Genomic DNA, 16,245 nt, shown 5'->3' with positions numbered 1-16,245 from the left:
TTTTTGTTGTTTTTAATTTCCATTTATTCCCATTTCTATTTACAGTATATATTTATTTTTGTATTTATTTCAAATTTTTATTTTTATATTTTTACTTTGAATCTCATTTTTTATTTTTGTATTTTCTTTTACTTTTATTTATTTATTTAGGGATATATCTTTTTTTGTATTTAATTTTTGAATGATTTTTTTATATCCATTTTTATTTTCACTTATATTCATCTATTTAGTCATGTATTTATTTTAAATGTTGGCTGTTTTGGTCCTCCATATTAACTGTCCTGTTAAAATTGAAACTCGAGTTCAGTTCAATGACGTTCTGTTGACCTGTGCATGATTTCATCTGCAGTACACGCGTCCTTGAATTTCATCCCTCACTCCCACTTGTGTGTCGCCACGCAGGTGGAAGTGAAGCCATACGTGCTGGATGACCAGCTGTGTGATGAGTGCCAGGGCACCCGCTGCGGGGGGAAGTTTGCACCTTTCTTCTGCGCCAACGTGACCTGTCTGCAGTACTACTGTGAATATTGCTGGGCGGCAATCCACTCCCGAGCCGGCCGCGAGTTCCACAAGCCCCTGGTGAAGGAAGGTGGCGACCGACCGCGGCACATCTCCTTCCGTTGGAACTAAGGCAAGGGAGAAGAGAAACTAGGATTATTTGAGGAAGGGGTATGGGGTGGCCCATGATATGAAAAATATTAATGCACTTTTCTTTTAAGTAAAAAAAAAAAGACTTAATTTATATTATTTTTTTAAATTGGGCCCTCTAAACATAGTAACTGCTAAGAAGAGAGTAAAATCCCATTTATGTTTTGACTTCAAGCGTGCATGAACATATGAATGCATTCTATTTGGATTTTGATGTTTTCTTACTTGACTGTAATTTTGTTTGATGTTAGCTGGCAAAGCTGCTTACATTTGTTGTCAAGAGTAAAGAAATTTAATTGAGGTTCATCATTATACCTTAAATTAGTATACTGAATATGGAAGCGGCATTGAAGACAGTTTTTGTGTGCGTGTGTGTGCGTGTGTGTGCAAAATTTGATAAAAAGTACCATTTACCAAAGTTTGAGTTTGGTTTGGCTAGAGGGAGGAATGTTCATTTGATTGGAAACTGGCCAACGTCACATCAGTCTCCCCCCGCGCGTTTGAACCGCTTGCAATTGTTTGAGGTCTCGGTTTCCAAGTTGACACTTTGTAACCGGCAAACCAAAGATTGGCCAAAAACGCGCCGTCGAGAGCGGACGTCAATGTGGGAAGTAGCGGTAGAGTTTCAGCTCATTAAGACCCAGCCCTCGTGGCTCAGGTATTGGCAGTAGTATTTGCTCGCTTTATATTGTCAGGGATATTAGCACTGGAAGCTAACATGCTAATGTAGTCTAAACGATGGGCATGCACAGTCCATTTTCTCCCCTGAGCTATCCTCATGGTGTACCACTGCACGCTCTACCTGGATTGGAGCTTCTCTCACTCGTGTCGTGGTTGGATATGGTTGTAGCTAGAAATTGCTGTCACAGAGATAAAGATATTATTTTATACATGGCCTGCTGATTTTTGTACAGTGTTTTATAGCTGATTATTTTGTCATGGACATATCTACATTTATTATGCACTACTTTTCTAAATATTTTTTTCAATAGTCATTTTAGGCACATTTTTCACAGATGGGAGAACTCCTTTTGCAATACCTCATTTTTTTCACTTGGTGAAAAATAATTTTGTACCTTTGTTACTAAGAGATCTGCAATTATGGTAAACTTAATTTAAGAAAAAAAGAAAATGAATGATATTAATATAATTTTCTCAATTAGCTTTTATATATTTAAGTGCTGGTAAATCTGAACATTGTCTGGTGTATTGGTGTGATTCTGGAGCGTCAAAATAGGCTGTCATTAGCCAATCGTATACATAGATTCTCCTCTGCCCTGATTAACATTATTACAGGATCCTAAGGCATGGCAAGACCTTTCTAAAAGATTTTGATAGTCTTGAAAATACATACATATATATAAATATATATATATATATTCTGGTATTTCACCCTTAGCTGTAGTTGATATGATTATGAGTAAAATAAATGTTTTGGCTTTGGTCAACATGTAATCATCCTTCGATCACCTGAGTGGGTTTAAATATTTAGATCCTCTTTCTGGGACTGCCTGTAAGTTCGACTTCTTCTTGGCATGCATAATTATGAACTACAGAAACTACATGGCTAGTGTTGTTAATGCAGGACCTAACGATGTAATGCACTAGCTCTCCTTCCTTCCTTCCTTTCTTTTCGAGATCATGACGGAGTCTGCCTTCCTCACACAGACATGTTTATGCAATCGACACTATGACAACACTTTTGTAATGTAGAGGACACTCGGTAGGACATTGATAAGAAAACTTGATCACTTGACCCCTTATGTGATGTGGCATGCTTTGGGACATAACCTGAATGTGATGTAATGTTGCAAGTTAACTGTGAGCCATTATGTGCAATACTTATTTTTCTTTGCAGAAACAAGTCATTGAATCCATAAAATCATGCAGTCACATTATTGTTCCCCCGTTTTTGTTCCCTCATACGGATGTCGGCGAGACATAAACATATAAATATATATATTTAAAAAGAAAAAGAAAAAAAAAGAAGCTAATTTATACATGAATTTATTTTTAAACATTTAGTTTTGTGCTTACGTACTTATTTTGCTACTACCATGCAACTGTGATTGAAAACATTGTATAAACAAGGTTGATAATGTATTACATTTGCTATATTTTCAATTGAGATGTATGATTATGATTTGGATCAGATTTTTGTTCTATTTTTGGGGTGATGTGTTTAACTTGTCGATGTCTAGTTTTTCTAATTGCTGTTTTGTGCTCTGCATTTTCAGATGAAAAAGAATATTGAATATGTCTCTTAGTATTACTTGATTGCAGATGTTCAATAGTTTTTAATTGTATGCTGGCAAGGTTATATTTATTGACTTCTTTTTTTTTTTACCTAATATAATTTGGATTTTTATTTAGTAATTTCACATTTATAATTTGGATTTTTATTAAGTAATTTCACATTTATACGCAAGTCCTAATTTTTATATTTTCTTCCTGATTATTTTACGCTGCAATATCGACATCAGTTTTTATAGCTGGTTTGTAGAAGTGAAGTAAAAACAAACATCTAATGTCATTCATTTGCTGCCAACCTTGTTTGTAACTGTCTGCATACATTCAAAGTATTTGTAACGTGAGATGTTGAACGAATAAAACAGCTGTGAGGAAGAATCAACCGCTTGGCCTTCTTTCCTTCTTTTTGTTGTGCAGAGGTGGCAAATCCAGGTCCAGAAAGTAAAAACCCTGCCACAGTTTGGCTTTAGCGTCAGGTGCTAGCTAGCTAGCTAGGTCCCTAGCTAACTTCCATGGTGCTCATTTACCTGCTAGCGAGCATCAATGACTAAAGCCAAACTGTGGCAGGGTTTTTGCTTTCTGGACCTGGATTTGCCACCTTGTTTGTGGTGTATAGTCTGAACATTTAATTGCGTTAGTGTACGGTGTCCTTGAGTGCCAAGAAAGGTGCCTCTAAATGCAATGCATTATTATAATAAACAAATGATGCATGACTTACTTTATTGACTGTCAACAGTCCTTCCTGACAAACCTAAACATTTTTGTCAGCTTCAATCATTAAAAAAAAAAAAAAAAAAAACACCACCACCACGTAATATCAAATGGCTTAAAACAACACTTAGGGCCTTTTCAACCTTCAAAAAATAGTTTTGTAACTCTTCTGCTGAAACTGACTTAGAGCTAGTTGAATGGTACCTGTTGGAGCCACATTACAGCATTCTTTGTTTTTCCTTTTCTGCGTCTTTTGACTCCTGGGTTTGACCGCATAGTGGCGCATATATCCCCAGGAAATATTTGAATAAAGCTCAAGGTAATGAGCGTCAGGTGTGTGTGAACCTTGGAGACAAACTGTTTTTTTTAACTTAAAGATTGTCTTTCCAATGGGGTAGATGCCACAGACTTCCAACTTCTGGGTTTAACACATCAGTGTCGTTTCTGGCCACTGGTGGCCACGTTCCAACACTTGCGCCCCCCAACCGCGCATTCACGCCCATTGGCGTCTCAACTCTCTGAAACGCTTCGGACAACTGAGACAGACACACTACACACTCGCACTCATCGACGGGAACGTGCAACCAAGGGGCACAAAGGCGCGGAAGCGCAAGAACTGGGACGTGGCCCACACGTCGCAAACAGGAAACATTAACAAAGCTGATGTGTAAAAACCAGGAAGTCGGAAGTCCCGCCTTCTCCGTGGCATATACCACATAAGACGCTATATTTGTTGAGGGGTGAACCGGTGAGAACTCTTAGGACGCTTGGTCGGTGTTGTTATCGTTGTAGCCTATGTGGAAAGGCTCGGTTGTGTTTTGGACATAAATGTAAAAGATGGGACTTTATTGGAATTAAATTGTTTTTTATCACACGACCGGGCTTTTTTTTTTTTTGGGTGCAACGACACGTGTCCGAAGAGTTCAAACCGGTTCATCTCAACAAATATATCTTCTTATTGGAAAGACTCTATAGTTTGTCATAACCTTGTCATAACCTGAGGGGATGTCTGTATCACTTTTATTGGCAAGTCAATCTGTCTGAGGAGGCAAGGGGGGAAAAAAGGGAGGCTACCAGGATAAAAGTACAGTCGAGGTTCAACTTTGGCCCAGGTTTCAGTCGCTGGTGTGAGCTCAAAAATGATGTGCTCATGAGAAATGTGGTCTTCTTACAGGCAAAATACTACCGCTTTTGTCCATATAATGCCGCCATAATCAATGAAAACTGAAAGCTCCTTGGTGCTACTTTAAAAGATAGAAGATATAGCTACTAATGATTTTTATTTAGATTAGATTTATTGGTGCCTGTAGGGAAATTCATCTTCAGACAGGGCAGCAATTGCTGCAGGGATCAGGCTTTTCCAAATGCGATCAATCCTCCTATAGGACTGAGACATGTACGCATTGGCCTTACTGTGTAGCTGCTAGCGTGTATGTGTAAGGGTTAAAGTGGTTATCTCCTATCCGTGAGGTTTTGTGTTCAACCCTCAAACCTGGTGACAAGGTCAAAGTGTCCTTGAGCAAGACACTGAACCCTGATTTGCTCCCAGTGGACCTGGCAGGGCCCTATATGGCAGCAGCCGACCACTGGTGTGTGAATGGATGAATGTGAGGCTATGTAAAGTGCTTTGGGCACTATAGCTAAAAAAAAAAAAAGCTATATAAATAGCATTCCATAACTAGGGTCTGTTCTTAAAATAAATAAAAGATCGCTCACAAGTGATGGGAAACTATGATGATGTATTAGGGCCACATATACATATTTTTAGAGGGTGGGGGCAATATTCTGAGAAAATTAATATTATCTCAAAAATGTGAGAAAGAAACTCATAAATTTGAGAGTGGCAAATTTGCGAGAAAAAACTTGCTAATTTGCGGGGGTGGGGACAATATTCTGAAAAAAACCATCATCGTGCCACTTTATAATTTCGCTAATTTGTGAGTTTCTAAACTCGTAAATGTGAGTTATAAAGTGGCAAATTTGCGAGAAAAAAGTGCAAATTTCCGACTTTATAAAGTGGCAAAGTCACAAATTTGCGAGTTTTTTCTTTCGAATATGTATATATATAGTTTTTTTTTCTTTCTCTAAATTAACAATTTGTTGATTGTGCACTAACATTCACGAGAGAGGAAGCAGAAGGGGACTTTTTATCTCCCAACTTCTGCTTATTCACCCTCTAACTGTTTTGTAAAATAATTTACAGCACAATGTGTTTAGGGGAAGCCCAAGGGTAGCAAATTTAAATCCTGTATTTCACGTTGACAATGAAGGAAAGTTGGATTATTCTGATACTCATTTCAGGTGAGTTTCATTTTACCTGTGTAATCAGAAATGTGTTGATCATGATCAAAACCCTGTAAAACCTGAAACTGGCTGATGACAGCATGCCTGGTATTGATGATTAATGTTTATTCATACTGACTTCCTTTGTTTTAAGGTGTATTGAGTGGTGACTGGGGAGTGACATACACGGATCAATGTGCTTTGGAAGGGGCGACGGTGCTTGTGAAGTGTCAGTACGACTACCCTTTACTTCACTTTGTCCGTTCAGTTCGCTGGTATCGAGGTCTGCGGCTGTCACGCGGGTGGATCCGGCTCACATCCACTTCCATCCCACCCCACTTTGAATATGTGGGCAACTACAGGGGAGACTGCGGTCTAAAGATCAAAAACGTCAAACATGCCGATGAAGGATATTACCTCTTTCGTTTTGTGACGTCACTGAGCAGTTGGACCAGCAAAAATGCACTTCAGTTGTCAGTAAAAGGTATAGATGCTTTTAATTTTGACTAGGGGTGGATGATTCATAGGTTTTCTTGATTAATTTGAGTTTATTGCTAATCTTCTTTTTTTTTTATATATATAAAACACTTTCTGTATTTCCAAGCGCATCGCAGCTCACGTGCACTGCTAGCACTAACAATATGGCTGCGAGCAGAGAGGAGCTGCTAGTTACACATGCATGGAGCAGTTGAGACATGCATTTTTATGGTCCATTTTATTATAGTTAATTGTTGAACATTTACTGTATAATGTACATTTATTGAGTATTGTGTTGGTGTTGAGATTATTTATTTATGTATTTATTTATTTATTTTAAAGGGACATTTCACATTATCTCCAAAAGAACCCCCAAAAATTATATTATTTTTGTTAAATTTGATGCAAGTTCATGAAGGTGGAATTTAAAGCATATTTTGTAGACCTACTAGGAAAAATAAATCGAATCTCAGATTAGGGAAAAGATAACAGAAAGAAAAAGTCAGACTAATGTAATTTTTGTAAAATAAAGAAAGAAATTAGGGGTGTCAGTCGATTAAAATTTTGAATCGTAATTAATCGCACAACTTCAATAGTTAACTCACAATTAATCGCAAATTTTCTTGCTGTTCTAGATGTAAAATTATTTTTTTCCTAAGTTTTCATACTCTAACATGAAAGTGTAAAAAAAAAAAAAGTTAAACTAATAGAAAGATGGGTGCATCTTTTAGTCATTAATACAGTAATTTCATAATAATTAATAAAATTTAGTTAAAATTAAAAAGATGTACTGTAAAAAATGAGTGTGATATTGATTTGTGCTGTTGTCATTTTTCTGCCACTAGATGGCATTTGTAAAATGGTGTCAGCTCTGTGCATTTTTCTTTTCACATTAAGAGCTATCTAATCTTTAACATGAATTAACTTGTGAACAACATTTTTAAAGTTGTAAAATACAACTTGACCCCAGTCTCCACAAATATATGCATTATTATTAATTTTATTACTGCTAATTTTTGACGTGGACATATCTGCTGCATTGCGACTGGAATTCCCCCAGTACAGGCTTTTCAAGCAAGGTGCAGTCATTAATTACGCGCAATTTTTTTTTATTGCCGTTTAAGGAAATTAATTTATTTAATTAACATACTGATTTTGATACCCCTAAAATGAATAATGATAATAATAATAATACAAATAAACACACACACACACACACACACACACACACACACACACATTTTATTTAAAATCCTTATTGGCATGCTCAAGTTTTGGATGCCATTCAAAGATCTGATTTAATCGTGAATTTCTTGAGCAGAACTGACAACTGTTGTGGAGCCAACCACAGTGACAGAAGGGCAATCTGTCCGCCTGACGTGCAGGAGCGATTGTGGCACGCATGCGACCGTCTGGTACCGAGATGGAAAAGTGGTACCAAAGCCGGTCTTCCAGGCCAACAGAAAGGATTCTGGGAGGTACTACTGCGCTGTCCTCGGACAACAGTGGATCAAATCAGCCTCTGTGGCTCTAAATGTTCACTGTGAGTATTTGTTGACTTGACTGTGAAAAAAAAACTGTAATATAACTGAATTTTACTTCTTATTTTAAAGTTGTTTTCCCCTGTATTTTATAAATATCATTTAATTTACACATATGAACTCTAATTTTACATGGCAAATGTAAAATAACGGGAAATCACTGTAACTGTAAAAACAAAAACAAAAAACTTAATTAGAAATACATATATTGATTGTTAATATACATTCACAAATGTATCGTAATTTAACAAATATTTGTCTGTTATTTAATGGAATAAAATGTCAAATTCAACTTTAAAACCCTTATAAAAATGGAAAAAAATTATAGTTACTGAGAAATTAACAGTAAAAATTCATAATTTTACCATAATTTCTTTGTGAATTGACGTTGAATGTGAAATGAACTACCCTAACAGTAAACTGTTACAATTTTAAACCCAATATCTTTTTGGCCATGTTTTGAAAGATTATTCACATATACAGTACTGTTGTATTACATACAATCTTAAAATTACAGTTAAAAATTGTACTTTAATTATGGGGCGGGGGGTAAAAGAAAGTAATTTTCTGTTATTTCGTAGTATTTTTCTGCCGCCCCAGCTGCCGAAAAATTACAATTTAAATTTTTATTTTTTCCTTTTTAAGTGCAGGTCTCAAAAGCAACGTTATATAGACATGATAACAGTTAAATTCAAAAGTCCAGCACTCTGTGAAGTTGAAACATAATATTGCAATTTAAAGCTGCACTTTGTAACAATTTGCCCCAAACTAGCTTTCCAATAGCTTTTTCATTTGATCATTCATGACTGAAACAATTTTTAATTAGTAAATTAACATCTTAGCTGTTCATAATGGGAACTCCTGCAAGCCTCTGGGCCTCTGGTCAATATTTTCACACTGAATTCGGTTTGAATATCCTGCCCCCTCTCTGCAGATGTGATGTCATGTGCGCATTATGTACGTAAAAAATGGGAAATGCAGTTTCATTTTTCAGCCACAGGTGGCAGTAGCGATTTAAAATTCAATTTTCTGCGTTTAATAGCTTTGAGTTTGGATTCAGTTACAAGATAGGGACTGTAAATCCTAACTCCCTAACTGTTGTGGGTGGGCTAACAAGTACTGTATATACGTGTTTTAGTTGTAATAGTTACTGGAGAAGTTACTGGCACCAGCTGTCTTTTTATTTCTTGAACTCTTTCAAATGTTTAGCTCACTGCCTAGGTTACGTCCTCTACACTAACCAAGGGCAGAAGAGTGAGGCATTGTTTTATTGGGTGATGAATAAAATGTTAATCCCGAGTTGTAATTCTCTGTCTTGGTTAACTTTTTTTTTTGTTGAAATCAGATGCTCCAAGCAACGTGGTGTTGTCAATGACACCACCGGGCGACGTCATTAACGGAAGCTCTGTGACTCTCAGCTGCAGCAGCGATGCCAACCCACCCGTTCCACAAAGTGGCTACAGCCTGTATAGGGGCAATCAATTGATAAATCCTGGCCCGAGGCACACCATCTCGCTCCTTCAGCCCAGCCACAGTGGGCTGTATCACTGCGAGGCCTCCAACAATATCAGCTTGAGGGGCAACACGTTTGTGAAATCAACTGAGCTCAACCTGGATGTGCAGTGTATGTATCCTTACATATTGATTTCATAAACCGTCATTTTGAAAAATAATACACACTCGTGTATACAGTATTATACGCACCCTGAAAATCACCCTTCAAAAGCTGATTTTTCGTTGTACTCATGTATTATACACTCGCCCGATTTTCTGGTATCCACGCACAAAAAAAATTGAAATACTACCCACATAGATAAATTGTGATTTCTTGTGTTCAGATTAGTGCTGTCAAGCAATCTTTTTTTTTTTAACTAACTAGACTAAGTGCAATTTCTGCAGAAATTGCGTGGGAATGCTGAAAGCTGAATGCTAATGAAGTAAATTGAAAGATAAATTGTGTGCATTTCCTTATATGATAGACAGTTGGTTTGCTTGTAATCACTTAGCATAATTGCCATGGATACATTTGCCATGTACAGTCGCAGGCGGGATTCGAACTTGCGACCTCCTGGTTACTGGACAACGCACTTAACCAAGGTAATGATCAGTTGTATGTATGGAAGTGGGCGTGGAAACTGGGACTTAGAAAATGTTCAATGTCCGTCCCATTGAAAATGAATGGGGATAAATTTTAACGTTAAATTGTGCCAATACTGTAAGTAATGTGGAATCAGATGATAAATAGCCCGGAAGGCGTGAATTTTTTAACCAAGTTGAAATTCGAACTGTGTAAATTGGAAGTATTATGTGGGAGTTATTACATGGCAAAAAAGTGTGGAGAATAAAAATCCGAATAACATATGTGGGAATGCTGAAAGCACTACAATTAATTGTATAATTTTCTAGGATTAATCATATTTTTTCTACAAAGCCTGCAACAGATATTTATTTCCTTGAATAAAATCTTGGAATTACGGTAAAATGGTTTAAAAAAAATATTATTATTATTTAAAGACTGTTCTTTAATCCTTCTCCTGTAAAAACTGTTGAACAACTTTAATCAGAACTTTAGAGGCATCATTCTTTTATTCCTTCATAGAAACAATTTCCAAATCTTCTCACAAACAGGTCTATTTTTGTTTAGTAGCGCCTGTAGAAAATTCCACCTGGGGTGGCAAGAGGTTCACTTGGGGGGCAGAGATTATAACCCCGCCACATGCACGCACACACACAGAATACAACAGTGTGTCAGTCAGTGGGTTGCAGACATGCTGCAGTTATTAAGGGTTATATCAGCAAATATTAAATGTTAATGCCTATTCTGATGCAATTGCTCAGTTGAAAAGTGGGTGGGTTCAACCAACAGGTTCTCTGTCCTATGTTGTTTAATACATCTATATGTAAATAGTGGGAAATAAAAGCTCAAATTTTGAAGTTTTATCCGAAATTCATCTTTTGATCTGGAACCCAAATGACTTCAGTATACAACAAAAACAAAAGAATTGACATTTCTGTTTATAATATCTGTCTATAAAAATGTGTGTTATTCTTATGGAATGTTTCTTATGGCTCTACTGGGAACGGCTGATTCCCAACAGCAAACCAACTTGCATTATGTTGTGACCAATGCAATCTCTTGTTTTAATTCCATACACTTTTTGTACCTGTCATAGTTCTTTCAAGCAAACTCATGGCAAAATATGAGAGTGTTGCAGTCGTAATGAAGCATTGTGTTTTGTACGATATCATACTAAATTGCTGGCTCTTGGAAAATAATATCGGTACATAAATACTTCCATTTTCACTGATATAGGCGAGGTGTGCAAATGCTTTTGTCTACAGAAAAATATTGTTAAAGAAGTGTTATGTTAGACTTTTACACATTTCACACATTTTTCATATTTCGAGAGATAGTCTATTTCAATTTGAAATACAGCAGATTATTGTTGACATGGACCGTTTTTGTTTCACAAGAGCATGTCAACACCAGATTTGTTCATACTGTCCATCAAATGTCTTGGTTTGAACAGATGTGCCAAGTGTTGCTGATGGCAGTAGTGTCAAGGTGATGTGCAGCAGCACAGCCAACCCTGCCACCCACAACTATGTGTGGTACAAGTGGACAAGCTCCAGCTCCATACTCCAAGTGGGCTCGGGACAGGTGCTTTCTCTTTCCTCCATGGAAACGCCCCACACTGGAATCTACATCTGCCAGGCCCGGAGCCAACTTGAAGTCATCAACTCGACAAAAGTCATAGTTGCAATGGAGGGACAGAATTGGGGTTTGTGTTGCTTCCTCTGTCAGTATATAATCAGCCAGTCTTTCATTGATCATGCTAACTCTATTTCTGAAACAATTTAACTGTTGAAATGTAAATTACGGCCGGGATTCAGTCTCCCTTCGAAGGATTTGCCAACTTCTTCTTTTTTCTTTTTTTTTACACATTTGAAACTACATTCATCATTTTCAAGCCATTTCCCCTGTTTTCTCAATCGCTATGCTTTGGTCAAATGACGTGTAAGGTCTGTTTACAAGTGACACTGATGAAAACCTATCCCCTCCCACCCCCTCTCCCTCAACCCTCCCCCCCCACCCCATCTTTACAGGTTGTCTGTCTGTCCTGATACTTGGTGGACTTGGAGCCGGTATTTTCAGTATACTTGTTATAGCTCTTCTTTTTCTCTGGTAGGTTACTGATGTAATGAAAGATCGTGTGACTCAACAGTTACAAGAGTATTTTTGACATCTCTTAACAAATGTGGGTATTTATGCACTTCCTCTGTATGCTAGGAGATGTAATTCCAGTGTTGTGCAACTTTGTGGACCACTATTGCCTAACCAGTTGTGCTGTAAGGAGATAAAAATCTAAGGGCTCATGACGGACAAGAGCCCATGAACTTTTACATTTTATTTTATTCCCCCCCATTTTCCACATTTAAGTGGTGGGGCCCCAAATCTCTGGCAGCAACATAAAATGTAGACAACATAACATTATATATATATATATATATATATATATATATATATATATATATATATATATATATATATATATATATATATATACAGTGGTACCTCGGAGTTTGCACATCATTTGTGACTGCGAAGTGTTCAAAGTCTGAATTGTTCAACTTCTGAAACATTTTTTCCATAGGAAATAATGTAAATGCAATTAGTCCGTTCCCAAGCAACAAAAAGAGAAAATTCCTATTTTAATTTCTATTTGTTTGTTTTTTTACATTTACATTACAGTACAGTATTTAAACAATAAAAAATACCTTACCTTACCTGCTGTGGTGTGATGGCATTAGTGGATGATAAATGCTATGTTAAATGCTAGCTTTAGTTCAGTGCTGAGTTTGTGTATTTTACATTGGGCATATTGTTAGACTACTAAGCGGTCCTTGCGTGCATTGTTTAACGTCAGGCACATTGTTCAACAGCTAAGGGGGGTCCTCGTGCCAGTATTTACAGAAGTAGTTACAACGGTGCGATAATCTTCCTAATTCCACAGTGGTTTGTAGCACTGTATGTTTGCCACCGGCACTGTTGTGTTTCTTTGGGCCCATGGCGAAGAAAATTGTCGTGGAAAAATCAAAATGCACTCGCGAGTATGGAACACCTGCGGGAGTATTCACAATCTAACTGGAAATGAGCAGTGCATCGTCTTAACTACCGCAACGCGAGCACTCGGCATTGCTTGGCTTCGCTCGGCTTCACTCGGCTACCCGTTTTCAAGCTACGTTCGGCTTAGCTTGCTTTGCGTGGGTGTTCAAACTCCGAAAATTAGTTCAAACTCCGAGGCATTTTTTACTAAGATTTTTTGGTTGAAATCCGAATTGTACGAGTTCCGAGACGTTCTAACTCAGAGGTTCCACTGTGTGTGTACATATATATATGTTGTGATGAAGAAACACATGTTAAAGGAAAAATTTGCTTCCAAACAATTAATTCAACATGCTGCTTTTCATATTATTTTATTGATTTTATTCTGTTTTGTCTTAGGAAGAAACAAAGGAAGAAAGAAAAGAAGGTTTGTATCTTCCATTCATTTTCATCTTTTTTTCCTTTTTTTTTTTTTTTACAACTTGTCTGGGTCTGGTCAGACTTTACTTACCCTGCCCAACTCCCCTAGTTCTACTGCAGATGCGTTCTCTGGCCAGCCTCTTTTATGCGAACAACCCCCACAGCAGATAAGCCTGTTGTTTACACAGAAGCCAGCGTCCTGGATCCAGATTATTATGATGTTGGTGCGTGACATGGGCACCAAGGGCTGGTGCTGGTAATGGTGAACATTGGATGTGAAATATCACACCTCTGACTCACCATTCCGGTTATATGCATTTTATTGTGGCTTTGGGGTTCCAGGGACATTTAAGCTCTTGTACTACTTCTGAAGGCACAGCGCAGCAGACCTCCAACTCTATGCCAGTTCTGTTCATACAGAACAGCAGCATGTGGAAAAGATAGAACAATACCAGCTTTTACAGACAGTATAAAAAAAAAGCTATACCAGGGGTCTGTAACATGCGGCTCTGGAGCCGCATGTGGCTCTTTAGTCCCTCTTCTGTGGCTCCCTGTGGAAATAAAAATATAAATAGGCCTAAAGTGGATTTTTTATTTTATTTTTTAGCTAAAATGTTTTTTAAATGAATTGATTAAATAAATAAAAATAATGAATATTTTTAAAATTTCCAAATTGTCAGAAAAAGAGTGACCAAAGGTAAATGAAAGTTTAAAGTCCAAAAAGTGACCACATAATATCCAAAAAGGAAGAGGAAAATAAGAAAATTCCCATAAAATGTCCATGAAATTGCCAAAAATGTCAGAGAATTGAATATAAAAGAAGAAAATAAACTGTTCAAAAAGTAACCATAAAATATCCAAAAACAATAGAAGAAAGGCACAAAATTGCCTTAAAATGTCTTTCGAATTGCCCAAAAAGTCTGAAAATATATAAAAAAGATATAAAAGAAATATAAATATTACCCAACACACACACACACACACACACACACACCAAAAAATTCAAATAGAAGACGAAATGTAGAATAAATCGAATTGGATGGTGCATATTTTTCCGTTATGGTGCGGCTCGAATTAACTCTTGGGCCCTTATTACATCAAACTAACACACTGTTCACAATGTCACAATGTTCAAAAATATTGTGGCTCCAGACAGATTATTTTCTTCTTCTTTTTTTAGCATAAAATGTCTCTTGACAATAAAGGTAACCCCTGCAGAGGTCACCTCCTGCTTGGCCCTTTTCACCTCCATAGGCACATGCCTGAAAAATAGTAGTAGCCTACGTCTCTTATTTCAAATTTCAAGCCATGCTCCAAGCCCCTCAGGCTCTTCTTTACCATGACACTCGAGGCTTCCATTCATCAATTAAGTTAAAGTAGAGTCCTAAAATAGCTAGCTCCATTAAAAAAAAAAAGAGCCAGAGCTTGTTTGCTAGCTGGAAATCACATATTTACAGTGCACACTTCCCCCGGTTATTTGAAAATATTCCACGGAGATGTATACGGTTTTGTTTTTGTGTCTTGTACAACTAACCACTCATTATTATTGACCAATCAGGCACTGTTTCCATTCCAAGAGGTCAGCTCTGCCACCACTGAAGATCAGTCCAACAACATGCATCCGCCATCTCCTCAACCTGAGCCACGAAAATACTCAAAGAAACAACACTCAAATGTGATGCACATGTATGGACATGGACAAACCCGGCGCCAGCGCTCACGCCCACACTCACAAAATAATAACTTGGCCATTTCCAATAATGATGAGGTTACCTACTCCACAGTCAACATTAATGTAAAAAAATCCCATTATGACCAACACAGATCACAAGAATCCAGGTAGGTTTGACTGCCCAGGCTCTAAAACACTTCCTATATTGATGCAAACTAGTGACATGTAGTGAACATAGCGGGTATGTTACATTCCTGTGCTCATTCTTACTTTTATATTTTTTCATCCATAGGTTCAAAATGGGACAGACTGCCGACTCGGTAATCTATAGCACCGTGGCTAATTCTAGTTGAATGTACATTTTTCACAATACAGATACTTGTTTAAAAGGACTCTGGTGAAAATACAAGTACTAAATATACATATACCTACTGAAAAAATGAAGCAAAAAATCTACTTGCCGAATTATATTTGAATGAATTGCTTGAAACAAGATGATTTTTGTGTGTGTGTCAAAAATGTTTATTAAGACTTTTTTTTATTATTATTTTATTATTTTATAGATTTATAAACATTTACAAACACGCAATTGTCCATTCATTTTCCGAACCGCTTATCCTCACTAGGGTCGCGGGCGTGCTGGAGCCTACCCCAGCTGGCTTCGGGCAGTAAGCAGGGTACACCCTGAACTGGTCGCCAGCCAATCGCAGGGCACAAATAGATGAACTGCCATTCACACTCACATTCACACAGTGGACAATTTAGAGTGTTCATTCAACCTACCATATATATTTTTATAAGAAAATGTATAAGTGTCAACATTATACAAGAAAAATAAGCAACACACACACTAATGGGTCAAAGAAAGCAGTAACCATTTAAGGCATAATACAATTTCATTCAAGGTCTATTAGTGATAATTCATTAAAGTATTGCAATGCATAAATTATTTTCTTTTTCCTTGTTAATTTCAAAGTCTGTGTACGGATTCAATTCTGCCCCAAAAAATATTTGTAAAAATGAGAAATTATTTGGAAATTATTGCTTTGTGTAAGTAAAATGTGACAGAATAAGATTGATAACAAAGGACAAAGACTTATTATGTAAAAGAAATAATAAAAAAATTCACACAGATA

At 37.0% G+C, this 16,245-nt stretch overlaps 2 protein-coding genes across 5 annotated transcripts in view; both read left to right on the top strand.

Annotated features, from left to right (window-relative positions):
• LOC144058972 (cytoplasmic polyadenylation element-binding protein 4-like) overlaps positions 1–3,276 on the top strand; it is a 34,657-nt gene extending 31,381 nt beyond the window's left edge. For all 3 annotated transcript variants that reach the window (XM_077577696.1, XM_077577693.1, XM_077577694.1), the window contains one exon: positions 403–3,276. In XM_077577696.1, coding sequence (XP_077433822.1) covers positions 403–630 — 228 coding nt within the window. In that variant the 3' untranslated portion in view covers positions 631–3,276. The remainder of the gene's footprint in view (positions 1–402) is intronic.
• Positions 3,277–5,820: 2,544 nt separating this feature from the next.
• Positions 5,821–15,693, top strand: LOC144059176 (B-cell receptor CD22-like). 2 transcript variants are annotated; one of them, XM_077578103.1, is made up of 9 exons: positions 5,821–5,910; positions 6,047–6,376; positions 7,691–7,912; positions 9,256–9,534; positions 11,441–11,692; positions 12,018–12,096; positions 13,417–13,444; positions 14,996–15,276; positions 15,402–15,693. In XM_077578103.1, the coding sequence occupies exons 1-9, from the start codon at positions 5,874–5,876 to the stop codon at positions 15,460–15,462; spliced, it is 1,569 nt and encodes a 522-aa protein (XP_077434229.1). In that variant the 5' UTR covers positions 5,821–5,873; the 3' UTR covers positions 15,463–15,693. The 2 variants fall into 2 exon arrangements, with proteins under 2 accessions (XP_077434229.1, XP_077434230.1); XM_077578104.1 differs by having other exon boundaries at positions 5,827–5,910; positions 6,161–6,376.
• Positions 15,694–16,245: the final 552 nt, after the last annotated feature.

Source organism: Vanacampus margaritifer, chromosome 10 (assembly GCF_051991255.1).
Source record: "Vanacampus margaritifer isolate UIUO_Vmar chromosome 10, RoL_Vmar_1.0, whole genome shotgun sequence".
In the NCBI taxonomy this organism is placed as follows: Eukaryota; Metazoa; Chordata; class Actinopteri; order Syngnathiformes; family Syngnathidae; genus Vanacampus; species Vanacampus margaritifer.
The sequence above is the reverse complement of the archived record's forward strand: the minus strand, read 5'-3'. Positions and strand labels throughout refer to the sequence as shown.

Coding starts and splice junctions, on each gene's coding strand:
- LOC144059176 (XM_077578103.1), top strand. CDS start 5,874: ATGAAGGAAAGTTGGATTATTCTGATACTCATTTCAG. Junction 6,377..7,690: donor ACTTCAGTTGTCAGTAAAAG/GTATAGATGCTT, acceptor TTTCTTGAGCAG/AACTGACAACTGTTGTGGAG. Junction 15,277..15,401: donor CACAGATCACAAGAATCCAG/GTAGGTTTGACT, acceptor TTTCATCCATAG/GTTCAAAATGGGACAGACTG.